The sequence below is a fragment of the Chiroxiphia lanceolata genome, chromosome 19 (genome assembly GCF_009829145.1).
Source record: "Chiroxiphia lanceolata isolate bChiLan1 chromosome 19, bChiLan1.pri, whole genome shotgun sequence".
Taxonomy (NCBI): Eukaryota; Metazoa; Chordata; class Aves; order Passeriformes; family Pipridae; genus Chiroxiphia; species Chiroxiphia lanceolata.
This window is the reverse complement of record NC_045655.1, coordinates 9,227,649-9,255,509: the sequence shown is the minus strand read 5'-3', so window position 1 is coordinate 9,255,509 and position 27,861 is coordinate 9,227,649. Positions and strand designations below refer to the sequence as shown.

At 40.8% G+C, this 27,861-nt stretch overlaps 1 protein-coding gene across 2 annotated transcripts in view; it reads left to right on the top strand.

Annotated features, from left to right (window-relative positions):
• Positions 1–27,861, top strand: part of PITPNC1 (phosphatidylinositol transfer protein cytoplasmic 1) — a 78,000-nt gene that overhangs the window by 19,553 nt on the left and 30,586 nt on the right. For both annotated transcript variants that reach the window (XM_032706562.1, XM_032706563.1), the window contains exons 2-4: positions 17,006–17,154; positions 20,975–21,063; positions 21,524–21,531. In XM_032706562.1, coding sequence (XP_032562453.1) covers positions 17,006–17,154; positions 20,975–21,063; positions 21,524–21,531 — 246 coding nt within the window. The remainder of the gene's footprint in view (positions 1–17,005; positions 17,155–20,974; positions 21,064–21,523; positions 21,532–27,861) is intronic.

Sequence of the window (27,861 nt, the reverse complement as noted above, 5' to 3'; positions counted from 1 at the left end):
GCCCATTGAAAACACAGTTCTCATTGACTTTAGCAACGTGGTAAATATTGAGCATTTCTCTGAATCAGATCTCTTGTGTCAAGTGGAGCACCCAGATGATGAGGAACAAGGGAATAGCGACTTCTTGGGAAGATTTAGGATGAAGTGATTTGCTTTGTGTCCCTACATTGCTTCAGTTTTGTGATTCCTCATCCTTCCATGGTGTTGTGCTGGTGATGTCCAGAGTACACGCTGTGGATCTTCAGTTCTGTGACCTTGAGCTGGCTCTCTTTGCCCTTCCCAGAGTGTTTTTCAGCACTCCAGCAAACAGAGCAGAAGCCCTACATAAAATCATCCCCATTAGTATGCAACTGCCTCCAACAGGGAGAAAAAGTGCTACATGATTATTTAATTGTGCCACAGCCTTTAGGTCCCCAGGAGCATTAATATCCAATCAGCCAGCCATCCTTTCTGGAGCTCCTCAGTGCCTGCCTTTCCAGCCTGGATTCCATTTCCTTAAGCACAGCTTTTGTTTGTAATTATTTTGGGGGCTTTGGAAAGCTTCAGAGGGGGAAAAAAAAAAAAAAAGCTTGACTCTCATAGAATCATGGAATGGTTTGGGTTGGAAAGGACCTCTAAAGGTCATCTGGTGCCACCCCTTGCCGTGGGCAGGGACATCATGTGATGTGTGATCACTCATGTGAGCCACGGGCTCTTATCACCAGTGCTGGAACCTTGGGATGCTCTGCCCAGGCTGCTGCACTGGAGATAATGGAGGGGAATGGATAAAATGAGCATTGGAAATGTACACAATGACATATGAGAGAAGGGAATAAGCCACAGAGAAAAATGTGTGATAAAGTACATGAAAATCATATATCCTAAATATAGCGAGAGGCTTGAGAGCGTGCAGGAAGAACACAGTATTTTGATAATTCCTCTGAAAAGCCCTATAAAGCTTCTGTTGAGAATATGGAGCTGTATTTGCAAAGACTTAAATTTAAAGGTTTATATTTAGCCAGGGGATTTTCATGCACAAGATGAGTATTTATGCAAAGACTACATGTCTGTTGAATTTCAAGTCCCTTTCCTAGTTCGCTGTAGGCATAAGAGCCTTCCAAAGGAAAAAAAAATCTGACATTTATTTCCAATACAATGAATCATTTTTATTTAATAATTGCTATTATTCTTAGCAGCAACTGAAACATTCCTGAGCCATTTTGATTGTGGCTTTCTGAGCCCAAAGTAGACACAGTAAAACATCCGTGGAACTAAAATTCAGCAGAGTTGTTACCAAGAAGAGAACAATCTCTAATGGAATTTGTTAGCAAGCTTAATGACAGGTAATCTCTTACTTTCTCAGCTCATACTTTAGATACAAATCTCTTCAATGTAAGTGGCTCATTTTCGTTTTGCTGTTACCGATGGCATAAATTTTAAATACAATTCTGTTAGGAGAAAAATACCTCTACATATTTACACAATATAGTGCTTATGGCAATGTTAAAATAAATAGCTGATGGTAACATAAACTTGTGTTTTACTTAACTAGCAATGACCTGCTACAGTATCAGAATCATTGGGAGTAATATAAACAGACAGCTGGTAAATACACAACACATGCACTAAAGTGCTTCATTGGAATTATCCTCAGAGCAAGACTGGATTAAGTGAAATTTCCAGCTGCTTATGATATTTTAGGCCAGATTCAGCAAGATAGTGGCCGTCCTCAAGTCAAATACAGATCAGCAGGAGATGAGAAGGGTTATTTGGCTTCAGTTTTAAGCTCCTTTATCTTTTGTTCCAAAAAAGTAGTGATAAACCAAAAATCAAAGTCGGCAAAAATGAAGAAGGAGCTAAAGAGTACAGGGACATTCCTGAGGGCAATATTGCAGCTGGGTTACATATATATATATATATATATATATATGTATATATATATATATACATATACACCTGGGTTACCTGCACATGTTGGCCTGGGTGTTGGCAACAGTCTGTCCATGGGAGCACAGAGCAGTGCAGCCAAACAAATTAGCCCTTTCTGAGTCTGCACTGCAGGACATTTCTGTTTTATTCTGTATTATTTTCATCTTGTTTCACAGATTAATTATCTCCTAGCCCTTAAAACTCATCTTCTTTCAGCATCCTCTGCATGTAACCTTCTAAACCATCTCTCAGCCTGTCATTTCAAGAAAATTTAAAGTAGTTCCACCTCTTTGAGCTTCTCAGTAGCTATTCATACAAATCTTTAAGCTGGTGATGTTCTCTGAGAAGATAAGATGAATTTCTTCTATGTTTTAATGTATTTCTGAAAAGGTAAAATGTTACATTTTTGTCCATGGATTTCTGTTGTTGCAGGGGCAATTGCAATTTTAGAAATTTCCATGAAGTTGTTGTGACGTGAAGGAAATGGTTTTGAGGCCAATATCCTGTGGTAACCTGAGGATTCATTTAATGTCACTTCTTCCCTCTGATGTCATTGGAAGAAGAAATGTCAGATGGCCCTAATGAAATGTTTGGTATGAGGAGGAGAGGAGAGGCAGATGTGTCTCTGCAAGTTTCCCTTTGGGATTGCATTTCTAGGCTTGAAAAAGTGCATCTTGTGCTCTGTCATTGCCCAAAAGCTCTTCACAGTGACACCACAGTGACATCTTCTAGTTAATCATGTGGCAAAGGGATTATAATGCAAAAACCCTTTTGCATCATACTGACTTCACAAGCACCTCAGCTGCAAAGATAAAAGCATCCATTTTGTAAAGGTAGAGAGTTTTGTGATATGAATCTCCCCAATGGAAGGGGAAAGAAAAGGAACTAAAAATGGAATGGCAAAGAATAGTGTAGTGTTTCAGCCCTGCAGGATTGCCTTTAATAGTAAGTGGAAAACCAATGCTAGTTTTATCTTCCTGATGTAAAGAAATTACTGAATTATCCTTTCATGTCCACAGGTCAAAAAAAAAAAAATAAAATTGGGAAACTTGATGCCTCGTAGGCATTTATTCATATGAATGAATCCTTAGTCATTCTGGCTGTCTTTGTGACAGGGAAGTCAGTTGTTGAATAGTTGGGGCTGTCAGGGCTCTGTGGCAGAGCAGAGGACTAGAATGCCTACATTAATAGCAAGCCTCAAATTCAAACCTCCTGGCTATGGAAGAGCATGTTGTGTCTGTGGCATGTCAGGGCTGGGAGGAGAAGCACAAGGTCTTTTTTAAGCAAAGAGACTTCCCAAACGAAGGCAGAATAAAGCAGGTTTGGTTCTCTCATTTGTGTGAGTTCTGGCACCGAAAGTGGAGTGACCTGAGGGAGTCACCTGCAGCCTGGGTGTTCTGTTCCAGTCCTGTGCTCGGGGCTGCTCGAGAACTTCCCTAAATTTTGTTTAGGAAGCCCCCAGATCCAGATTGCTGTGTAGTCATCCTTGTTCTCTCTGCCATATTTTGCCCATAAAAAAAGAAATAGAGGAAGGTGCAGGACTGCCATGAGAGCTGGATCTGATGGATTTGTACCCATGGGGGGGAACTGATGTGTGTTTGCTACATGTGGAATTTTCTGGTGTTCCTTAAGGCAGCAGTGCTGGGTAATATGGGAGAACCTAGCAAAGGCAGCCAGGGTTGAAACTCTGACTTCATTTTCTCCCTTCCACACTTTGTACTATGATGCAAACCTTTTCTTTGTCCTCAGTAACTCAGGAAGAACTGGGCAATGGGAATCCTCTGAGTTGTGAAAGAAGAGCTCTGACCCGTCACTAAATCCAGTTGAGTCAAACACTGTTTGCCCTTTTGAAAGGCCTGTTTGGCTGTGGGATCTGAGCTTTTGTGTTCTCTGTTGATGGTCATTATGTGTTTGTGTGTTAGAAATTATTGGAAGAATGAGAAAATAAAGCAATAATCAGTCATGCTTCCCAGACTCTGTAGTTTTAATGACAGTAAGTGCCATGGGAAAATGACATGAAAACACTTGTCATCCAGAGCCCTGAATGCAGCCCTGCAGCTTTCCTTTCCCCAAAAGAGCTTTGTTTACAATGCTCACTCCTCTTCTGTGTTTAGGCCTCACTTTAAACATCTTAAATATTTTTCAGTAGTGTTTACTGATTTCGCAAGTTAAATTTAAAAAACCAAGTTGGAATCTAAAGTTCGGTTTGATTTTTCATTCCCCCCCCCCCCTTTTTGGCATTAAATATTATTCTTGAGACCGCTGCATTATCTGTTCTATTTTATTGTAACACTGGGGTGCTTCCTCTTTTCTAATGTAACTTCATTTATGTGTGTTAGTCGTTTATTTGGGGTGAGTAGTTGGAGATCCAGATTATATCAGGTGGCTGTTAATTCAGAGTCATGACAAAAGGATGGGCACACAACAGGTTTAGTATGGTTGAGTATAGAGCATATAAAGTGCATAGTAGAATATACTCAGTACATAAACCCATAACTGCTTGTGTGTGTGGATGAATCCCACTGGAAATGCCAGATTTCTTCCCACCTATTGCCCTCCTTGTCAGCGTTTGTGCTCACAGCAAGTCGACCATTTGGCTCCAGCAGCAGTAACTCTGGGAGCTTCCCACAGAGCCAAACTGGAAGCTCTGGCTCCCAGGGACAGTTGTGACCACTCGAGACAGCAAACTGCTCATTAACATCCTTTCAATCAAAGAGGACAGTTTGATGCATTCATTTATTTGGTTTAAACTAATTGTCTGCAGCCTGGATGAAAGGAAAGATTCAGGAAGTGCTGTTCAGCCCCGTTGTCTGGGGTGGCAGGGACTGGCTCTGCTAATCCAAGCTTGGGAAGCAGGAATATCAGCTCCTGATGCCCAAGGAAGATGCCTGAGGAATATCCCTACTCTGCTGTGACCCTGTGTAGCTCTAAGTTGCATGTCTGAGGTGCTGGAGGGCAGTTCAGCCATGGCAGGGAGGAGTTCAGGGTGCCCTGATGGTTCTCTGCTTCTCAGGAAAATCCTGCAGTCCATACAGAGCACCAGGCAAACAACCACCAAAAAAAAACCACAAAAGAGAATTAGAGAATTTAGGTTTCAAAGTTGGATGATTAACCATTAAGATTCCTTATATGTATTCATTCTGTGCAGTGAATGTGAGAGAGGGAAGAATGGGATATTAAAAGGTTAAGGAGGGGCTGGGAAGTGACAGTGTGGATCCTGCAGTAGTAGTTTGCCAGGAGCTTCCAGTAAACCTATACATGGCAAAAATATCCCTAGTTGAGCTCCAGATCCCAGGCCCTGCTCAACATACCATATTTTAGAGTTTTCTCTGGTTTGGGAACACCTAGTAAATAGTGTGACACCCCCTCCCTCCCCTCCCACCCCAAAAGTTTTCAAATTAGGGAGAGAGATTTAAAACAGATCTGAGAAACAGAGAACTGAATCTGTTAGTGAGGAAATTCTTCCACAGGCATTTGCTCAGCTCTTGAGCTGTAGAATAAAGCCCTGAGTATTCCCATTAAAGCATAGCATTATCTGATTAAAAAAGCTGAGAGTTCATCAAGTTTATAGATTAAAAAATTTTGTCATAAAAATGTTTTGTAGTCACATGCCTGAAGAAGTAGTAGAAATTATCTAAACCATTATAGAAGCAATGTTTAAACTTAAAAGTTATGCAGATATGTATGTTTGCAGATATCTTATAAATATTTGACTGAAGCACATGCACTTAAAAGTATGCTAGACTAAAATTTGATTACCCACCAACCTGTTGGGCCATAGACCTTTTTAGTGAGTTTCATTCATGTTGTAACATTTTCTTCCATCTTTTTCCTTAATTACACCTTTTTGTGTTTCCCAAGGAATAATTTACATGTTAAAGAATTCTGTAAACTTGTCTGAATTCTTTAGTTTTATGTAAAGTAATAAGTTTATCAAGACGACAAACTAGAGGAAGGTCAAGCCGTGTTGCCACGCAACAAGTTTATGTTCTTGCTGTCTGCACTTTCTGCATGCTATAAAAAAATCAAAGATGTAGGAGATAAAGAGCTTTCTTTGGGTTGCCATTGCTGCAGCAACCACTTCCTCCCTGAGTTTGAAGCACTGACTTCAGTGCTTGTCGTTTGGGCAGCACAAGGCCCTGGGGTGGCAGGAAGGGAAGCGAAGATCTCTTTTTAACTGTATTTTTAGACTATGGCAAGGAGGGGTTTTTTGTTCAGCTTCTGTGCCTGTGGTTTTTGTGTGGGGTTTTTTTCAATTATTGAGGTCTGCAGCAGAATGTTTTCGTGTTAATTCTCTTGACTTTTTCCAAACCCAGCCTTTTGCAGGGTGTGTGCATTTAAGGTCTTTGAGCTCCATGTTTTCCATTTCAAACATGTGTCTTAGACAGCAGATTCCAGCCTCGGAGAAATGGTGCTCTCACATCTGTCTCAGAGCACTGTGCTGGTCTGAGGGGCTGGAGGAGGAAAACCAGGTTCTCTATAAAGAATTCTTATCTATTTATACATTTGGTTGTTATGGTTTTCAGCTCTATTCCCTGGTGCTACTGTACACCCTGAACTCTTATCCCCAAAGGATCCCTTCCAAGTGACGCAGCTGCTCCAGCTAATGAGGAAGTGGTTAACTTGGGATGGGGAGTGCAGGGAAGCTGTTTGCTCACTTACAGACAAAGCTCTCCAGAGTCAACAGGAGAGTCTTTCCATGGAGCTCAACAGGATCTGTTCCAGCTCAAGTGGCCTTTCGGAAACTTCTCCGTACCTGGAAGTTTGAACACCAAACAAAATTATTTGGGGCAGAAAGAAAGATGTTCCCACTGGCAAGTACTGAGGAATTGATTTCTCTGTTACTTGTGTACAAGCTGCTGTAAAAGAGTGCACAGTCCAGCCCAGAACCAGGAGCTGCTGCTCATTCTCCTGGTGGTCATCACTGCTGTTGCTGGTATCCAGAGGGATAGGGCAGGAATATCTGTCCCAGAAGAGTTTTTTAGTTCTCTGGTGTATGGTCAAGGCTCCATTTGTACCATTGGATGCTCTGACACGTTACATATCTGCACTGAGAAATTGCCAGCTATGACTTACAGCCCCTGGGTAACTGTTGTTATCCCTGTGGAATATAAAGATATTTATTTGCTGTATAAGCTCAAGAAATGAAATCCCATTCAACCCAAACATTATCACTTTCTCTAATCTTCCTAAGTGTGATGAATCAGTGTAATTTTTCTGTGTTGGTTAAAATCTGCACATTTGTGGCAGTTTTCTGTACCTCCCTCTCTACTGTTTCCAGGTTCTGCCCCAGAGGAGATGCTGGTTGTGTTTGTATCGTGTTCTACACTCCCCTTACAGGACACTAAGAACAGATAAGCACTGCTGGAATGCCTAATTGCTGGAACACCATCTCTCCAAAACATCTGGAGACCATAGAGCTTCACATTTCTGGATTATGATAAAATTGAATTAAGCCCATAGAGTTCCTTGGCAGGAATTCTTTGCCTTCATCCTCCTCTCATTCTACATGTGGTATTGTAGGAATGTCTGCTCTGGAAGCTTTGTAGCCTGTCAGTCAGTCAGGAATGTGGTCCTTCCTGGAAATTTTGCTTATACTTACGTAAGAGCTTCTGTTCTGTGTCGTGCTGGAAAGCAGCAATTCCACCCATCTGTATATTGTCACAGAACTTGCACCCTCAAGGTGGAAAGTTTGAAATGAAAGGTTGTGTAGCCTGGAATTGCTCTGGACAGAGACATGAGGTGGCAGCACGTTCTGTCCCCAGCACCCTCACCCTCCCTCCGTGCACCCACAGGTGTCACCCTGCACTGCCTTCTGCAGCAAACTTGGGGGGTTCCTGCCCAGGAGTTTATTTGGCTGCAGTTTGGGTTTTCCATAAGTAGCAGGAAAAGAGGTTTCTCCCCTAACTACGCTCAGGACATTTATTAGAGACTCGTGCGTGTAACGAAGGCAAAGGTGAGCCAGCAGTGACTCATTGCAACGTGGGAGGATTCTGTCACAGATTTACAGAGTAGGTATTAAATTGCAAAGGTTTGTTCTAATGAAGTAAAATGGAAAAAATTATATCTTTTCATATTAGTTTTGAGATTTCAGTGTATCTTAAAAATCAGGGAGTGGCGAGGAAAGTTATGTCTTCATTTCCTTCTTATGCAGCTCAAGTCTTGCTCTCGTGCTTCCTTTCATCAGATGACTTTAGGTAACCTTAAAATCTTCATCACCCTGAGCTCTGGGTTAGATGGAGTGACCTCAACTATTTACAGACATTAGATTGTATATAACATTGTTTTTATCTACAGGATGCAGGCATAAAACGTGCATTTGAAAAATTAAATTGAAGTCAGTTTTATTTTAGAAGATCAGCAAGTAGGATGAAGTATTTGTAATAATCAAATGAAACATTCTGGACTGTGGGCGTATTTTTGTTTCATTGTAAGTAGCAAACAAAATTGCACTTTCTTCTGAATAAGTTATCAGAAGGCAGATTGGATTTGTCTTGTTCTGCTTGTAAGTACTAAGTACTAAATTCTGATGCTGTTTTATTCATTTTAGATTGTGTATCCTAAGGAAGTTCTCCTTTTTTCATATTTATAAGCAGAGTTATATTGCTTGAAATGCATTGTAAGGAACTTGCTTGCTAAAAAATCTAATTGCAGAACTATTCCCTTCTGTGATTCTGACAAAGTTTATGGAATCCTTTGTAGTCTCTTTGGTGCTTCTAAACTCAAAGTTTACAGGCAAATATTTCTTTCTGAAAGCACTGAATTCTCCGTAGTTGAAAGTTGATGGAGTTGGTGTGAGAGAGATCCTTGTAAGTCATAAAAATGAGTAATTACTGAAGAAGAGTAATTAGAGAAAAGAAGCCTGAGGGGAAAGAAGTTCTACTTAAACATTAAGCAAACACCATTAGCCATGCAAAAAAAGAGAAAATAATTTCTAAAAGCCTGAATAGATGCACACGTGTTTGGTCCATTTAGAGTTAAAGATAAACCCAGCTCCCCAGTCTGTTGAATTTTGAGAGGCACAGGGGCTGTCTGCAACTTAGAATATTCCCAGCTTAAACTGAGCTGAATTCAAGTAAATACATTTTTAAAAATCTTGCACTAACAGGAGTGAACCTTCACGTTCAAACCCAGCTTTGCAGCCCAACCCTTTGCTGCATTACCTGACTGACCAACAGAACTGTGTTTAATACACAAGGCACACGAGGTGATTTCTTGTCTTCTCCCCCCCACTCCTAGATCCTGTTTATTTTAATAAAAAAATAGATAAGAGCTTTTGCTGCCAGGTTTAATAGAGCAAACTCCTCCATCCCCATCACCAGTCCATGGAGAATGTTCCTTTTCACTGGGAGTGAAACAAATTCCTGTGTGTGTCACCCCCTGTGAGCTGCTGGAAAAAGATCAGTGACAGGGATTGAGAAGGAAGCTATGCTTGTCCATTCTGACTGTTCTTGGAATGTCTGAAATGGAAATAGCATTTTCCTGGAATACCAGGAGAAGAGTTTACGTTACTAAAAACCCTTTTGTAACCTCTACAGAAATGATGTTGTCGTTTTACTTCATTTTACTGCATTCTAAGTTAAAATTGTAAGATATTTACTGAACAGCTCCTTGAACTTCAGCCTTTAAATTAACTACAGTCTCATGAATGAATTGTGGCTAACAAATAAAATGTGCTTTTGTAGTGACTTGGAAAAAGTGTTAATCATCAAAGCAGTTGTGCACTGTAAGGCAGAGTGAACTGGGCATGAAAAGCAATAAGGTGTAATTAAGACATGGCATGTTTGCAGATAATCAGAGACAGGTCCTGATAAACAGGGCTGAGGAGAAGTGAAGAGTGTCCCAGTATGCAGGACAAACTGGTTATCAATGGTCCAGAGACACAGTAGGTCCCTTTTAGCTGTTCTTCATGTGGGCAGAGGATGTTGGAGACATTGGAAAATGGATCTGCATCCTTTGCTGGAAATACATGTGTAAATCTACATAATAGAACATTATTGGTATTTATGTCCAAAGAACATAGTGTAAATGGTGGAAAAAAATGTAACCAGCTGACTCACAGTAAAATATTGTTAATGAAAACTCATTCTTAAAAATCTATGAGCTCGTACACTGCAGATAAACAGCTGGCTTTTCTCAATAGCACAGCTGGTGTAGAAGCATAAAATGACTACAGTTTGAACAGGACATGAGCTATATTTGGCAAACCATTTGCATGCAAGCAGAACATTTGCAACTTAATTTTCATTTATTTTGATTTTGATTTTCATTGTACACCTGTTAACCACAGATCTGGACCTGCTGCCATTGATTTCAATCTCACTTGTTTGGTTGTAAGCCACGATGTGCCAGGATACTGGAAATTTGGGGTAGGCCATGTTTTTTTAGCTGGAAGTACCAGAGGATAGTGACTTTCTGAACATCCACTGTATTGTTGCTGAACTGTCATTCACGGGAATTTAGACAGATAAAGTATCTAAAGGATGTAATTTCTTCCCTGAAAAGGCAAAGCAGCATGAAAGCAGTAAGAATGGCACTTCACAGCGTGCAAAAGTCAACTGTTCCTGCTGCAACTGTTTGTTTGTGAGGCTACAAAAGCTTGTTCCCATGAATTTGGGCAGCAGCAAAGAATACTGCTGATGCAAGTCAGCAGATGTGTGGTGCTTTGTGACTCACAGATGCATGCAGGAATTAGCTGAAAGAAAAATTTCAAGCTCAACTCTAAACTCTGACTGGTCAGATTCTTTATGTATTACTGAGGGAGGTGACATTTATACCTCTAAATGACTTTCTAGGGCCTCGAATCCCAGCAGTGCATCATATGGACCCAGATGTTTGGGGTTATTCCTTCTGGTTTTTTCGGAGACTTGATTGATCTTTCGTGTAGATAAAAACAGATTTGCTTTTGAAGACGGTAGTTTAGAAAGCTGCCTCTGCTTCTGGAGCTGCTTTCTCCTGCTTGTGCCTCAGGGACACGTGAAACACCAGTTCAGAGAAACTTCTTTGCACTGAGGATATTTCTGCCTGACAAAGGGAATGCAGTGCAGAGGTGCCTGGTTTGCTCTCAACAGCTTAACTTGGAAACAAGGAGTCAAATGGTGGATTAGTGTAGACTCCACGCTGTATTTGGCCAGGCTAAAGGAGATTTACTGTCAGTTCAGGGGTAGTCTGGGATCTCTGCACAGATCTCTGCCTTCTCTGTTTATTATTCATGCTTTCCTTGCAGACTTTCCCAAGCAGTCAAACCCAGCAGTACTCTTCTCACAGGACCCTAACCCACAGTGTAGTTATTTCACCAGGAAAATCACTATTTTAGAAGTACAAACCACTACTTCACACTGGTAAGTTCTGCTACATAACAGAGACTTCCAAGTTTGAGTTTGTTTTCTTCCTGCATGTAAAAACCAAGGATTATTTCAGTGGCAAGACGTTTTCTAACTCTACAGTGGTTCTCAGTTTGACTAGTTTCCCTCCATAGCAATGTCCTGCAGTAAAACCTTGAGGATGGTGTTTGTCAAGACATCCTCACCTCCACTGCTTGCAGAGTAGAAGCTCTGTGCAGCACCTGAAAGGAAACCAAACCAAAACCCAAATGCAAAAAGCAGCCAAGGAGGAGCCAACACAAACCCCTCAAACACCAGCACGTTGCACATTCCTCCCTTCTTGTTAAAACCCATGTAGGAATGTTAATAACAGGGGGAAACAAATCACCTTGTCAGAACCTGGGGCTTGTGTCAGGACAAGATTTTCTGAAATGATTGTTAATAGCTGTGAATCATCATCTGCAGGAGTTTGGGGATCAGAGGGCACAGCCTGGGTGCTCCATCAGCCAGGGCTGGAATTGCCCACATGTGAGGGCTCTGCTCCAGCCTCCAAATGAGCATGAGGATGCATCAGGCTTCACCCACCTCAGAAGGCAGATTAAAATGATGTCTAATAGTGTTAACATGAAGGATTTATGGTTAGTGAGTGAGATAAGAGAAACCACTTCTGTTTCAGTAATTACCGTTTAGAATTAAAAAGAAATTACAGGTGTGTCTTGTGGTAACAGCACTGAGCTGGAAATCACTAGATTGAGGCTAAATTCCCTGTCCTATCACAGACATCTCTTTTCAGGTTGAGATATTAATTTCTGTTCCAATTAATCAAGTATAAAGTAAGGATAATGCTTTCTTTGCCTGTCTTCAGGCAAAGAAAGCTTTTCATATTTATAGCAGGCTTAGGGCTTCATCCAGACCTGAAAACAATGCCTTGAACATCAAAACAAACACAAAAGGAAACCTCAGTGTATCCTCCTAAACAAAAATATTTACTCAAGCAAGTACATTTCCCAACAAGTTATTCCAGAGGTAAAATATCTCTGGAAAACTGCTGGGAAGAGGTTGCTCAGAGTGACAAGGCTGTGCATGTTTGGACAGGGAACTTCCCTGGGATCACCGTGCTTGTCTTGTGGTGGTCCTTTGAGGAATAATCAGAAATTGTTTTAAATCATTCTAAACACAGACAAGCGATTAATAATATTCCTATTAATATTTTTAATATAAAAAAAAATCTGAAGTTCTGGAACATGTTCACGAGGAGCACACAAAGAGTCTTCAAAGACTGTGACTTGAAAATAGATCAGAAATGTGTTTTAAAATTGTTTTCTATGAATGAGACAGCATTCTATCAATCAGAATTCCATAATCAAATTGCTACTGTTTTGCCATAACCAATGCCCTTGGGTTCAGTGTAGCTGGGCAGACAGAACTAAAGGTGAAGCTGATTCATGGTATTTTCTTGCTGTAAATAAATCTTTACTAAATTGAGGTCAATGACAAAACAACTCTTGCTATCAGTGGAGGCAGGACTATGCCCTTTCGAGCTGCCCTCATGCACAAGTTCAGATCTGTTGCAGTTCAGTGGGTGCTGGTTTTCTTCCTTTTTTTCCTGTTTTACCATTGCAGTTTTCTGGGAATGGGAGTAGAAGCCACTGGCATGTTTTAGCATGAATCACTGCGTGAGAAATACTTTCCATTGTGGAAATGCAGCTGAACAATCCTTACCTTGAATAGGTAGAAAAGACACTCAGTGTCTTCTGGCCTCCAGCTTTTGTCTGCAGGGAGGGATCTCACTGCTGGCTTAGAACAAAAAATTGCAGAAATTGAAAAGGCAGCACCATCCCCAATGGTTTAGTTTAGTTATAGAAAAGTAAATGCAGATGAAAGGGTTCAACCATTCTTTTGAATGTGAGAATTGACTCGTAAAACGAAGCCAGTGATAAATCTGTTACATTTTCTGTGAGCATTCAGATAAGACCTTCAAGGAGTGGTATGAAAATTTCAGATAAGAGAGAGTTTGGGGCATAATTTCTCCTTTGAGAGAGTTTCTTTTTTACATTCCACACGAAGTTGGAAAGTTTGCACTCTGAGACTTGTATTAGATCAAACCCTGAGCAACAGTCAGTCAGGCTGAAAAAAATTCAGACATGTTTGTGCAAAGATTTCTTGTGCAGCTTCTGCTAAAGACAGTGGGAGCTCGACAAGTGAGAGACGGGGAGGGTGGACCCCTTTTTTCATTTTTTCTTTTTTCTTTTTTTTTTCCCCCTCCTATCTGGAGGATGAAAAAGCTTCTGGTTTCATTTACAATTTTAAAACAAAATCAGATTGACCACCATCATGCTGTTGCTAACATGAGCCTTGTTTCTTGTCTGACTAAATTCCCAACAGCAAACACCATCTGCCTGTTGAAGGAGAAGAGGAGTCACCACCCAGACAATGTCTCACTCGTTAGGGTTGGAAAACATCAAGTCTGCTACAAAAACTACATAGCAATACCCTTAGAAACCCTCCAACTCCATGTGCTGTGCACTTGTTTTTTGAAGTTCTTCCTCTGAGACTGAATAAATTTTCCTCTGTTAAACAGAAGAATTTTCGAACAAAGACCTTTTGTCCAGATCCAAATTCAGGTCAGGTGCCACCATGTGAACTTTTACTGAATTCCTTGGAACAGTAGATGGTCTTGGCAAATTATCTTGCAGCTAAGAACATGTAAATTCAGACTGTGATAGAGCAACATAAATAATAGTGGTACATCAGTTTACCCTTGCAGGAATAATGAGTATCATTTGCTGCTGTAAAATGGTCCTTAAGTGCTGTTTCTCCACAATATCAGTAGGAACTTTGAAAAAGCTGTGACTTTTTATTCAGGCATTTAAATTCCAACAAGTTCTAAAAGACACATCTTTGCTTTGGATTTTATTCATGTAAATAGAAACAGTCACTTTAAAACATGTTATTTTATCTGAAATAATAGTTTTGTACTCTCTGGTTTGGTGAAGTACTATTATTTTGGAAGTTAACATTTTCCATCGTGCTCCAGAATGATTTTGAAATATTATGAAGCAGATAAAAACAAATGAATAGCAAACAAAAGAGCTAAGTTAGCTACTTTAAAGTATGTTTTGTAGAATTCCAGCTGGAATGGTTTAGTTGGAAAGGACCTTAATGCTCACCTGGTTCCACCCCCTTGCCAGGGACAGGGATGCCACTCACTGGATAAGTTGCTCAGGCCCCATCCAACCTGGCTTTGGAGGGGGGTATTTCTCCTTGCCTGGTGTCAGATCCATAGATCTGGAAAGCCATGGCCTGTGGAGAGGCAGGAGCAGTGGGATTGCTGCAGGAGAGCTGTCCAGCACCTCTCCTGGTGCCTTGTTCCCTTCAGCATCTTCCAAGTGAGAGGCACCTGCTGAGCTGCCTTGGATCCCTTCTGGGAGATCTGGGGTGTCATTGGAATGTGGGGGATTTTGAGCCTCATGGGAGAAGGGGAACCTTCCTTTAAGCACTGACTGGGCAGCACCTGTAAAGCAGCTGCTCCTTGGCAGCCCTGCTCCTGATCTACAGAGTGCAGAGTTTGCTCAGACTGATTTGCAGGCTTTGGGGGTTGATTATTTTGCAAGCATTTTATGGTAGTGTAGGTCCTTGAAAGAACAACAACCTCTGTGGGTATCTCTGATTCATGATGCTGGAGCAAATGAAGGCTTTAGTACAAGCCCACTGTTAGCTGTCAGTGTGAATGTACCTTCATCTTGATGTTTCTGAGCCAGAATTTCCAGCAGAAACTGAGGTGTTTGTGTTTGACCATTCAAGCCGGGAGCAGAATTACAAGGGACTGCATGGAAATAGGAAATTGATATGTGCAATTATGAAACACTTTCCAGAGGTGTCCATGGCAACTAAAAGTCATGACTTTATGGGGTAACAAAAATCCCAAGAGAGATCTCAATCGAAATATTGACTTTATGGCAAACTGTAATTTATCTGCCCTCTGCTCACCTGGCCTTTTCATATGGCACAGGATATAAATTACTGACCTCTTCCTTTCCATTAGAAGATAAGAACCTTATCACCTTTCCTCTCTAATGCCATCCTTGTCACTCCCCAGGCACTCATCTTTATTCTCAGGGGGTCTAATTGATACATATCTAATTAAAGGCAAAGCAGTTTTTCTCAACTTGCATTCGGCTTTGAAGTGTGGTGCTTTGATTTCAGACCTGAAGAACAGCTTCATGTGCCTGAAAGTTATTCTTTTTCCAACTGTACTTGTTGATCAGATCAAATCCACAACCTCTGTGTACAAACTCTGCCTTGCCTGTGCACCAGTGCATTCATTTATTGTTAGTGAAAAAGAGAAGACAATTTGTCATGGATCTTGTTAAAGGGTACGTGTGAGGTCTGCAGCTCTTCAGAGCTTTGGAGGTTAGGGCAAAATGTTCAAATATGATGAGATAGGGGGGGAAAAAAGGATTCAGTAGAGACAAAGGTAGATAACGGGACTAGCAAGTAAAACAATGTTAGGATTTAATGATCCTGCAAGATGCAAGTTCTAAATTTCTTACCTTCTTGTGGCCTGCCTGCTGCAGAGGAATAAACTGGAGTTATTCCTCCATCATCCTATTCCTTGTCATTGTGATTATTAAGACTGTCCTGTTCCCAGTTCCTAATAAAGTCTGTGATGGTTTGTTTGTGGTTTTTTTCCCAGGCTAATTGCTCTTTTGATTTGGGCTTTTTCAAATATGTGATAGGATTGCTGTTTATAAGAGGCAATAACCACAAGAATCTCATGGAGTTTTCGGAGGTCAGACTGTCACTGTGCTTTTGTTTGCTTATGCTGAGCTGGTCCTTGGCAGCCTGTGTGGCAGCTCAGCCAGTCCCCAAATTAACAGGTTGTTCTTTGTATTGGAAGGGATTGATGTGATTGAAGTTATTGGCAGGTATATGCCCAAACAAATTGTTCTGGGGGAGAGAGAGGGATCCAAGTGGAGAAAACTGGACAGGTCCAAAGACAGTTTGTTATAAGAACCCTGGTACGTTCAAGAATGTGTAAAGGATTAGAGAATAAAATTTCAGACCAGAAAATGAATGGGAAAGTACAGTTGTATTCCAAAATCTTTGCTAACAAAGGTTCAAGGATGTACTTTTTGTTATATTTCTCTGAAGGCAAAAGCCCTGGTGTACATGCAAGACATAGTGAGAAAAAATCAATTGCTGGTGCAACAACTTCTTTTTCTGTGATAGCAAAGTTGGGCCAATCCTCCTGGGGTTTGGCTTCCTGAGTAACTCAAGAGCCTATTGAAAAAGAATCATTCAAGTGCTTAAATTCATTTTAATAATATTGCCAAATCACTCATCTCAAACTTCTTTTTTCAAAGGGCTTAGAGTCTTGTGGTTTGTTGTTTTTTTTCTTAAGAGCTGGTGCTCTTAACTGCTGGTTCCTGTGGACCAGCAATAGTTACCCAGAATCTTTTTGCAAGGCAGGACCTGAGAATCCTGTCCCACAGAACTTTTGGAGTTCAGCTACTGGTTAAAATCCCTTGTCAGCACGTGGAAGCACTAGATTAATTGTTTATTTATTCTTCATTTATGTACTTACAGCCTAATTCTTTACATGTGCACGCACACAGATTTTGTTATTTTTTCCACAAGTGGTGCCCTGGACTTGATAAGACAACGGGAGGACCCCAAAAATAGCATGTTTTGCCTTTAAACTACCTTTTATTCGCACATAGCATTGCATCATTACATCAAACTAATCTTTTTGTCTTGGTTTTGCTCTGCAGTACAGGATTGGCCAGCTGTACATGATCAGCAAGCACAGCCATGAGCAGAGTGACCGAGGGGAGGGGGTGGAAGTGGTGCAGAACGAGCCCTTTGAAGACCCCAACCATGGCAATGGGCAGCTGACAGAGAAACGTGTCTATCTCAACAGGCAAGTGCAATAAAACTGTTTTCTCCCAGCACGGGCTGTAATAAAAATTTGCAAGGAATGCCCCTTGCAGGCAAAGAGAGAGCCTTTCTGTTTCAGTGGAACATGTTCCCAGGAATACCTGCTGCTTCCTGACAGCCAAAGATGGGATAGTTCAGTGGCTTGAAATAGAGAGATTATTGCTATTTCTTCTAGAGAATCTCTTCCAAGAGAAGGAATTATAACTTGAAGTTAAGGATGTCCTGAAAATCAGAACTTTTGTTTTCTTTTACACTGAACTGTTTGTCATTTCGTTTTCTAAAATTGTTGGGGAGGGGGAGCCAAAACTAAAAACCAAAACCGACAAACACCACCCCCCCCAAAGAAAACCAAAACCAAACCATTAAAATATTATTTTTAAGTTTATCTCACCTCATAATGGTGTCCCAAAGCCAACATTTTTGGTGGTGGAGTTTGCCTAGGCGAAGTTAATTTGCATTATAAATGATCGTTAGGCTCCTACAATGACAACCTTCTGGACCATCAGGCTTAAAGACCTGGTGGACAATTTGCTTTTGTTCCCCCGAAGTTCCATCATTTCTTAGACTTGTCTCTTCCCGTGGTGAAATGATGCTGCTGAGGCATCGATTCCTCCACACTCCCAGGCCAGAGATGTTTATATATAGATTTGTGTCCTGTGAAATATATTGCTCAATCTGTTCCCGTTTGCACTACTGCTGATCTAATTGAATATCCCTGCTTTTTTGAAGTTCTTCTTTTCCCCTGGGCCTGTTTCATTTTATTAAACTTATGCTCTGCAGCATTTTTGGAGTGGGCATAGAAACACTCCAGCTATTGTTTTTACATTGCAGGTGACTCCTGCACTGCAAACCTCTGACATCTCTGACCTTAACTCAGGCCAAATTCAATCACCAGTGATGTTGCACACACACACACATAACATAGGAGTCCAATAATATATATCTTGCCAACATTTAATATTATTGTAATTGTAACTGGTCTCTCACAGGCTAGATACAGGACTTGATAAAAATCAATAAATGTGTTCCCACTGTAGAGCTCCCAGAATTTGTGTGGGTTTTTTTAAATGTTTCTGGATATTTCTTTCCAACATGTTAAAAAGCAATAAGGCTTTAAGCACTGAAGAGCATTTCAGAATTGCCACTTGAGGGTGATTCAGAACGACCACAAGGACCTAGAAAACATGTACCAACCATACTTGGGAAGTTGTTCCTGGTAGTGCAGGCAGTGGGACAAAGGATCTTTCAGCCAAAGATGGGTACAAAGACTGACAAAGAAGATCTGAGTGCCCACTCAAATCTTTTCAGAACATCCACAACCTCCAGCTGCGGTGGATGTTTGAAATCAGGCTGACCAAGTTTAATAATAACTGTGAATCCTCCATCTCTAGATTTGCCATTTTAAGCTGGGTTTGGTGTCACAGTGCCACCAGATATTGCAGTGCTATTTGTGGGAGGGATCAGCAGGTTTTCAGGCCACTGTGGATTGTGCCTGGAGGCCAAAATATCCCTGGAAAGCTTCACTCCAGGAGATGTGCTTCCATACAAGATGTGCTGCAAACTTCTCTGCCTGCCTTCCTTGAGGAACAGGACTCCTCACACCAGCTTTTCTCTGCCTCAGCTTTTCTCCTTCCAGGGCCCACAGCCCAGATAAACTGGGGAGCTTTGCTTCACTCTGTTTTCTTCTGGACTGATCTCTCTTGAAGAAATTTGAGCTTCTGTATTTCAGTGATGGTTTCTTGCAAATACTTGTGCATTATTCGTGTTATCTTCTCTTACCTGCCAGTCCTTTAATTCTTGCAGAGGGTCTTCTTGCTCACCAGTGGTTTCAGCTGCACTGCCTTCAAGAAACACATTTTCCCTGTGTGCTGAGAGACTGAACTTCACCTGGGGAATAATAATAAGAATAAAAATAAGAAAAATAAAAGAGAGAATGTGATCCACAGATACCTGTGCTGCCGAAATAGAAATATTATCTTTTCATTCTCTGAGTGGACCCTTGGAACAGTTCATGTGTGCCTGTGACTGGGAGTTACTGGCAATTAGTATAATATGTGTTTTGCTCATAAAATTAATTTTTTCAAGATGTGCTCTACCAGTGAGGATAGGTAGACAGGCAAATATGCTAAAAACAATAACCAAAAAAACCTGCAAAATGAGCAGATGTATGTTTTCGAGTGTCAGTGTAACCTTAGTTATATTTAGAATTGTTTACTGCCTCTTCTCTCCTGCTGGAACAATGTTTTCAGAAGCTGAAAGTCTCTGCATCCTCTGGTATTTATAATTTAGGCATCAGAGTAAAGTTTAGCAGGGGTAAAGGAGGCAGTCATAAAAACACTGACAGAGGCTGACAAAATAAACAGATCTGATACAGGGAAGTCTATTATCCAGAATGTAAAATGCTGCTTAAAAGTCTGTACACAAGAAAGGTTTATGTAAAGAAAAGAATCGAGTTTTGAGCAATGTCATCAAAGAGCAAAAGTCAATGCACTTGGCTTTGGATCTGTAGATAATGTACTAACTCTGCATTTTGCCTCTGGACAGATAAAATATTTATGTGTAGCTAGACTGTAGTTAAATAAACCCTAATGATCCGAACTGTATTTTCTTCAGAAATTTGCTAACGTGGAAAGTTAATTTACTTTCTGCACACAGTTATCTAAACAGAACTGTTTCAAACATTTCCACTTGGAAAATGGAGGTTTGAAAGCCTCTGGTTCAGTTCAGTAAAGATTCAGTCTTGGTCCAGGTGACCTTCTCGACGCTTGGCCAGACCAACAGTTGGAACCGAGTCCCTCAAGAACAGGGATATTTGTGGTCCCCAAGGTGCCTTGGAGTGACCAGTCCTGGCAGCCTCAGTGCTTATAGCTGAAGTCAGTAAGAAAGGCTTGAAAGAGGAATTACAGCGAACTTGCTTTTTTAAAATGTTTCTTTGTTCATCAGTTTTTGTGACCAGAGTGCCGGAAATAAGAGACCCGAGAGCCGTGGTAAAAGAATGCTCCCCCTCTGCCATAGTATTATTTAATTAACCTTTAATGATGCTGTATCCATTCATTTCTGGTCCTGCTGCTGTTGTACCACCATGCTGGTGAGTTCTGTTGACAGACTGAGCTCTGAGCTGTGACATCAGTTCCATTAATTCCCTTCCCTTTTGTTATTTACTTTTCCCATCAGCAGAGAGGGGCAAACGCTGCCTACCAACCTCACGAGGTGTTTTGAGTGATTTGTTAATTTTAATAGAAAACCCTCCCACCTGGGAGTTGGTGTTGGTAGTGTGGGAACAGCTGAGTGCCAGGTGAGCTGAACATGAGGGTTGGAGCGCTGGCAGAGAATATGGAGGGAGAAAAAACAGCCTCTACGGAGAAGAAATCATGGATTTGGGATGGAAGTGGACTGAAATCCGTGTTTCCTCACGAGCTCTTGTCAGAGGGTGCCTCCCTGTGGTTAAGGGTGTGGTGCCCTGGTTACACCTGGGGTGGACCAACCTGTTGAGTCCAGCCATGGCCAAAGGGCTGGGGCCAGGAATTCCCAAAATCTGCCAGGAATTCCCCAAATCTGCAGCCTGGGTTCAATCTGCTCAGCGATCATTGCACTGGCACCGACCTGCTCCCTCGGGGAGGGGAGCCAGCCTTGCTTTCACCTGTGCTGTGAGGAAAGCTGAGGCATGAAAAATGAAAACACTCCTGTGAAGTCCAGGCATTGCTGTGGCCCCTAAAACACCTGCCAGGAAACGAGCACCTTCTTTTCTACGAGGCTCAGAAGTCATAAAGTCTTCTAATTTTATGTTTTCTTCTTCCTTTCAGCAAACTGCCTAGCTGGGCTAGAGCAGTCGTTCCCAAAATATTTTATGTTACAGAGAAGGCCTGGAATTATTATCCTTACACAATCACAGGTAAGGATTAAAGCAGAAATGATGAGTGGGTTGTGATTTTGGGATAGTTGAGTTTATCTTCAGAAGCTCCAAGTTACATACGGAGCAATAGATGCCAAGTTTCTGTAATAACTCCTGTTGAACTGCATATATTTTTCCACCTTATATTTACTAATATCAGAAAATAAAGATTATTTATTATATGTCTATAAGGACAGGTAAAAACTGGAGAGTTGTATCTATGCAGTTTCATCTTTGCAAAGAAAACATCAGGTGCTTGAGTTCTGTGTGACTTGTGTCCTAAATTTATTGGCCCATAGACTTAAGTCAAATAAAATCAGCAGACTATCTGACACAATAATCTTTATTATTAATGTATGTTTACTGTAAGGATCTTGCATCATTGTTTTATTTCACATTTCTTCTTTTTTTTCTTTTCCCTCATCGTTCTTTTTTTTACAAATGGACAATTGGAAATCAGAATACACAGTAAGTTTTTCTTCCTCTTTTTATTCTAAAAATAGAAAAAATATGTAAAATACAGTAGTAGAATCCAAACTGATTCCTTTCTAATATAACTAATTCATAATGGATTCAGTAGTGTAACTTTATTTCAGCTATTTGTTTAAGAAATTTAAGGGGAAATTTGAAGTGTTTCTATGGAGATCCTATAAATTATTTACCTTATTTTTTTATCACTTCGAAATAATTTGATATATTTGTAGTTACTGACTGTAACATAGAGAAGCTTCTGTAAAACAGGGCAAGGCTTTTAAGGTTCCTGTTATTACGTGGAGACATGAGAACAGATTTTATTTTATTTATTGTTTTATTAACTTATAAAATGCTCTTCTCTGGTATAGTATCTGGGAAACTGTACAATCTGTAGACAAAATTAAACATAATCTGGGCACAGTGCCCAGAAAAATCAGCTATTCCCCCTAGCAGAACTAAGGCAAAATATAGCACATAAATCATGAGAAAAATTGTTTTAAATGTGCTGGCCTCAATAATGTACAGTAAGTTTTCAGCAGCCTTTGGAAGATGAGGAGGAGATGGTGAGGAAATTCCAGGTGAAGGGACCTTCTGGAAACTCCTGCTTTGATTTAGTCTGAACTTCTGACTGGTGGATAAAACATAATCCACTTGTTTTTCTTAACTCTGCAGTGCTCAAAATGTTTGTGCAGATTTTTTAAAAACTCATAAAGCATAAAGAGAGGAAAGAGATTTCAGGGTGATAAATGTGGAAGAGGGAACATAAAGGGATTTAAAGGCTCAGATCTGAAAGGTGGAGACCAAGAGCTGAAACTGTAATGACCAGGTTTGAAAACCTGAAGCACCAAACTGTGCTTTTCAATATGTGCTGTAGATATTTCTTTCTTTTTCTGCTTTATTTCATGTTTAAAGTTCATTTGATTGTCAGAGGAAACACAAATGCCCCAAAAGGGACAGTAGTAATGAGGGACAAATTCTCAGCTCTTTTTGCCCGAAGATGTTTTCAGTTCACATTAATTAAGGGTTTACCTTTGAGAGCACATTTAGTTTTAGGCTGGGAAGGTGACATTTGCTGTGTTGCACTGATGTCTCTCCACTGGATATTTGAAAGTAAATCTGAATTTTTTTATGTGAATCTTTTCTTTTTCTTTAACTGAAAGAGACGAGTGGGAACAGAAATATATGTGTCTGAATTTGAAATGCAGCACATTCTCAAAACCAAACAGCAATGCTGTGCTCAGAGAACCTGAACCAGGAGGTGATCTCTGTGTAATCCCATGAAACCACAGCTGGGACACATTTCAGTGCAGGTTGGTGGAAGGTGAACAGCTACAGAGATGTTCAGGAGCATCAGCAGAAATGATTGCAGGGCTGGAGAGACTTGCAAAGTAAAACTAAATTGGTCTCCAAGTATAGAAGGTAGGCAGAGCAGTCACAAGTGACAGTATAACTGCCTGGGGGAGCTGGGGACTAATTACTCACCATGGTGCAAGGAAACAGAACTAGAAATACTGGGATGAGATGAGGGAAACTACTGCAGACAAAAATCTAAACTATGTTTTAATGCAGCTGATAGACTGTGAATTTAACTTCACGGAAAACAGAGACAGTGCCTTTGCCTCAAACTGTTGAATCTAGAACAAAAATGTTAAATGTACCACTGGGAATAATTCCTATCCCTGTCTGGAATATTTCTCTAAATTTTGATCTTCTGCAGTCATTAGAGAATTCTGAAGGAAAGAATAAGCCCACAGGCATTGCCCAAAATATGTAAGATAGCTTGGAAACCCTTTTCTTAGAGACAGCAAATTCCCTCCAAAGGGTCTGTGGGCCGTGGTAAGAGTTAAATTGAGCCTCATTTCATGGAAAACTGATTCTAAAGGCAGGCCAATAATTGGATAAATAAAGCATAATCTTATCAAGTACATACTGCTCTGTGGTGTGTTCACACCTTATTAACCTTCAAGTTCCACTCTAAACAGAGGGAAGGACCTTAAAGGCTTAGGATGTTATTTCAGTGTCTGTCAGTGATTTGGAAGAGGATGAACAACAGATTGAATCTTGCTGATGGTCTGAAGGTTTTTTCAGTTGTAAAATACAAAGGCTGGTGAGAAATATTCAAGCCCATATTCTATCAACCTGGTTCTCCTGTGGAATATTATGGAATTCATAAACATGACCTTCTTAGGGGCCTGAAATTAGGACACCTAAGAAAAAAACGCTCACTGGGCATTGAAAATAATTTTCAGAACATTGCTCTCTGCAATGGCTGTATAAAAAGCCAAGAGTGATTGGATGCATGAAAACAGGAATGGAAATTATACTGTCATGATGTTAGTCCTTAATAATCTGGGGCCAGTTATGGATAAATTTGACAGCAAACAGCATGTCTGCAACCCAAGTCCTGACAGCCATATTAAAAGTATGGAAAGCAGATGACACACTTGAGATAATGAGCTGAGCAGAACTATTGCACAAGCAATGCCTTTGTGGTGTGTAAGATGTGAAATCGTGGCCTGTCAGGGGAGCATCTGCAGATGTACCTCGTTAAAGCTGCCACACAAAAGATTTCCTACCAGGAAGATGACACATGGCTACTGTCCCAAGAAATGCTGTCTCAGAGCTGGAGATAATCCTTGAAAGCTTCCTGCTGACATTGAGAGGGAGGAAGCAGTCGAAAAAAATACTTTGGGAGCTGAAGCCAAAGGAAGTCAGGCAGATTTGGGGGTGCTATTTCGGGAGTAAGATGTCCCTGTAAAGTTCAGTTTAGGTGGCTGTGTGAGAAAGTCTCTTCAGGTTATTCAGGAGCTGCTTTGGTTTTGGTCTTGTCATTAGAAACCTGACAAGCTACCTTGCTAAAATACAGGATTGATTTTTAAGAGTTCATTTAATATTGTGATTAGGTTGATTTTAAGATCATAAAATTGGGATCCTGTATCTGAGGCACAGCAGAAAGGGAGCCCCATGGATTCCATTCCATAAGGGATTCCAGCACTTGAGTATCAGCAAGTGCCTCCTGCCCAGCTACACCTGCATTCCCAGGGGGAAAGCTGCTGGCTTTGGAAAGAATTCCTTTGCTGGGGCCTTTGTCCCTTGGAGGATGGAGGAAAGATGCCTTGTAGCTCTCAACAACCCCTTGTGTGCCAGCTTATCACAGCCTTGGCAAATACGTCTCTTGAGTGGAAAATATTTATGCTATTCTTGGTGGGCAAGAACGAGGGAACTTGCAGGAGGCTTTGTTATTTTTCTTTCTGGATTAGAAATAATTAACTAGAAAGCAAACCTGTGTCTCTTGCAAACCAAACGAAAAGGAATTGTGTAGAACTAAGTTTCTTTGCCTGCCCTGGGATATTGTTGGAAAACAAACAGCACAGAGCAAATATCCATTTGAGCTGCTCAAGTGACAGTGGAGATTCTGGACAAAAAAAAAAAAAAAGAGAGGAGCCCTCAAGTAAACAAATAATCAGATCACAAATGTTTGGTGACTAAACCGTGGTACAAAAACTTCATATGATTGAAGTGCAGTGAGAATGAGCCAAACAAAGTTTAGCTCTCAAGTTGGAGCACAAAGAGCTTTGGAAAAGTACAAACAGAATTGAAGCAAACTCAGAATTCTGAGTTTGAAGGAGCAGTTCAAGTGTTTACCAGGGAGCATTTCAAATAGATTTGCTGCCTGACCTGAACAGCTTCAGTGTTGTTAGCAATATTTCACTTCTGGGGCTGAAATTAAAAAAAAAACAGCTGGACAAATTTTTTTTTTGTGCATAATTTATGGCCAGTTGTTGGTTTCATAATTATGTAAAGCAAAATAAACACTGAAATGACATGGTTTACTCCCTGTGAGGAGGAGGATTCCTTCAAGATGCCAATGTCTCAAATTAACTTAGGAATGGGATATAAATTCAGAATGTTTATGAAAAACAGTTATGGAACAGAAAGCAGGAGACAACAATTCCTTTGATGATTTATCACAATGACATTAATTCTTCCACAGCAAATGACTGAGGAAAATAAAATTATGTCATCTGGTATGTGTCAAGGCCCCAGAGTGAGAGTTGCTAAATGGTCCATTACTGACCTGCTGGTTTCTGATTACTTTTGAGAATAGGCATGTTTTGTGCTTCACTTTGCTGCTGGTTTATCTGTGAAGTAAATTATCTGGAAGGAAGGTTTTTGTAACTGTTATTTTTATAATGAGATGACTTGAGAAGGAAAATAGTTGTTTCAGATAAACATGGCTGTAGAGTTTTTTCCTGTGTTCTCTTGGTCTGATTACCAGCCCTTGAAATTTGGATGTAACCCATCACTCTTCAGTGCATAAACTTTTCTCCAGTTTGAGTAGATAAAGAGCCTGCATGAAAAGTGTAACAGACTCTTATTGAAGGATTAGAGCCTAATGCAAAGTTACTACCAGAATTCCTCCCCTCTCACCCCCAACTCAGAAGACAGGCTGGTGCCACTGCTCTAAAAAAACACAGATTTGTGTCCCTTAGGGGTTCCAGCAAACAGGAAGGACCTCTGTAGTATTTATAAAACCCAAATAACATATTTTTAGAAAGCTGCAAACCTGTGTTCTCATCTAATAGCTTAATCCCATTGAAACAAGTAAATCAAAACTGCTTAGAGAATTCCCTTTTTTCAGCACTGGCTTATTGTGAAGCAATCCAAACCCCTCTGATTGATGGGACTGTCGTTTCCACTTGTGCACACAGCTCCTCCCTGCTGTTCCTCCTCAATAAGCAGGTTACTGCTCCCATGCATCAAAGAGAGAGATCCTAAGGGAAGGCAAAGCCAGAGAGAAGAGTTTCACAGTGGTTGGAGGCAACTTGTTAGTCACTGTTTCATCTCCAAGTTATTGTATGTAATACAAACAGTGGGTTTCTTTCTCAGCTTGTTTATGAGTTTTGCTCCCTGGTTTATTTTCAAGCCCTGCTTTTATATTGTTCTCTACCCTTTCCACTCAACAGCACTTTTGTTTTGCTGTTTGCCACCTTCCTGTGCTTATCTTGCTGTCCAAATTCTCCTCCCTCTCGTGGAGTCACATCTCCCCAATCCTGCCACCCCCTGCCCAGCCCTTTCCATCTATTCTCTTCCACCCTTGTCATCCTGATGGCTGCTGGTCTGTGACCTGGATCCCACAGCAGCCCTGGGGGGTCACAGGCAGTGCTGTCTGGAGCAGTCTGAGGCTACTCAATAACATGGTGGCCATTTTCCAAGGAACTTTGGATATTCCACCTTCCACTACCCCCTAATGTCACATCCCCTTTGTTATAGAGAAGTAGGGACTCCATTTGCCTTTCCCAGTTTTTTGATCTCCAGCAAAGAAATGCTGTTGTCACCTACTGAGTACCAAAATAGTGCCCAAAATTTTTTAATTTGAAGGGTGTGGTATCTGGAAATGACCCTGTTAAAAAAGATTTAATTTGGCTTGGCCAGTCTCACCTCACTGTAGCAATCACTGGGTTCTTTACCTGGAGGTTCCATGGAGATTGCTCTGTAAAGGATCCAGTTCCACCTGTGTTGCCAATATAATGTATATGTGACCATATAGAAAAAATCATCAGTCTGAGAAGTGGTGGGAAATGAGAGAGAAAATTTACATGAAATGTCTGCCTAGCCAGGCTTTTATGTTAAGATTTAGGGGGATGTGCTTCTGCTGCTTAAATAAAAAGTGGGATTAATTCTTACTGTACAAAAATAACTGCCAAGGATTGTGGATTAATATTCACAAGGAGCAGGAGAAGTGAAGTGCAAGGGTGAGGTCTCTAGCAGGTCTTTGAACACTCTGCAGACAGAAACCATGTGGAAAAGGAAATGTGGAAAATGTCAGCTGCAATGGCATTGATGAACTGGCATCACTCACACAAAGCAGGTTCCAGAGGGTAAAGAAACCTCTCTCAGACGAACATATTTACTGACAACTCCAGTAATTCCTGCAGCCACCTCGGGTGTAATTACCATGCAAAGGTTAATCTGACAGCCCTGTCCATAAAACCATTGTCACACACCGTGTGTTTGACTGTCTCTTTAAGACTTTGGCAGTGTTTTGGCACACTTGGGTTCTACCCTGTTCTTGTAAGTGTTGCTTATTGCCATGGCAACGCTAATCAATCACCATGCTAAAAATAGGCCTTTCGTTTTTCAAGAGGTTGTATGTGGGGAATTGCAAATGCAAGTGCAGGCTGTGCTTTCCGTGTGCTGCATTCATTCCCTTCATTTTCATGAGGAAATGCCCCTGTATCCTGCATTCATTCCCTTCATTTTCATGAGGAAATGCCCCTGTATCCTGCATTCATTCCCTTCATTTTCATGTGGAAATGCCCC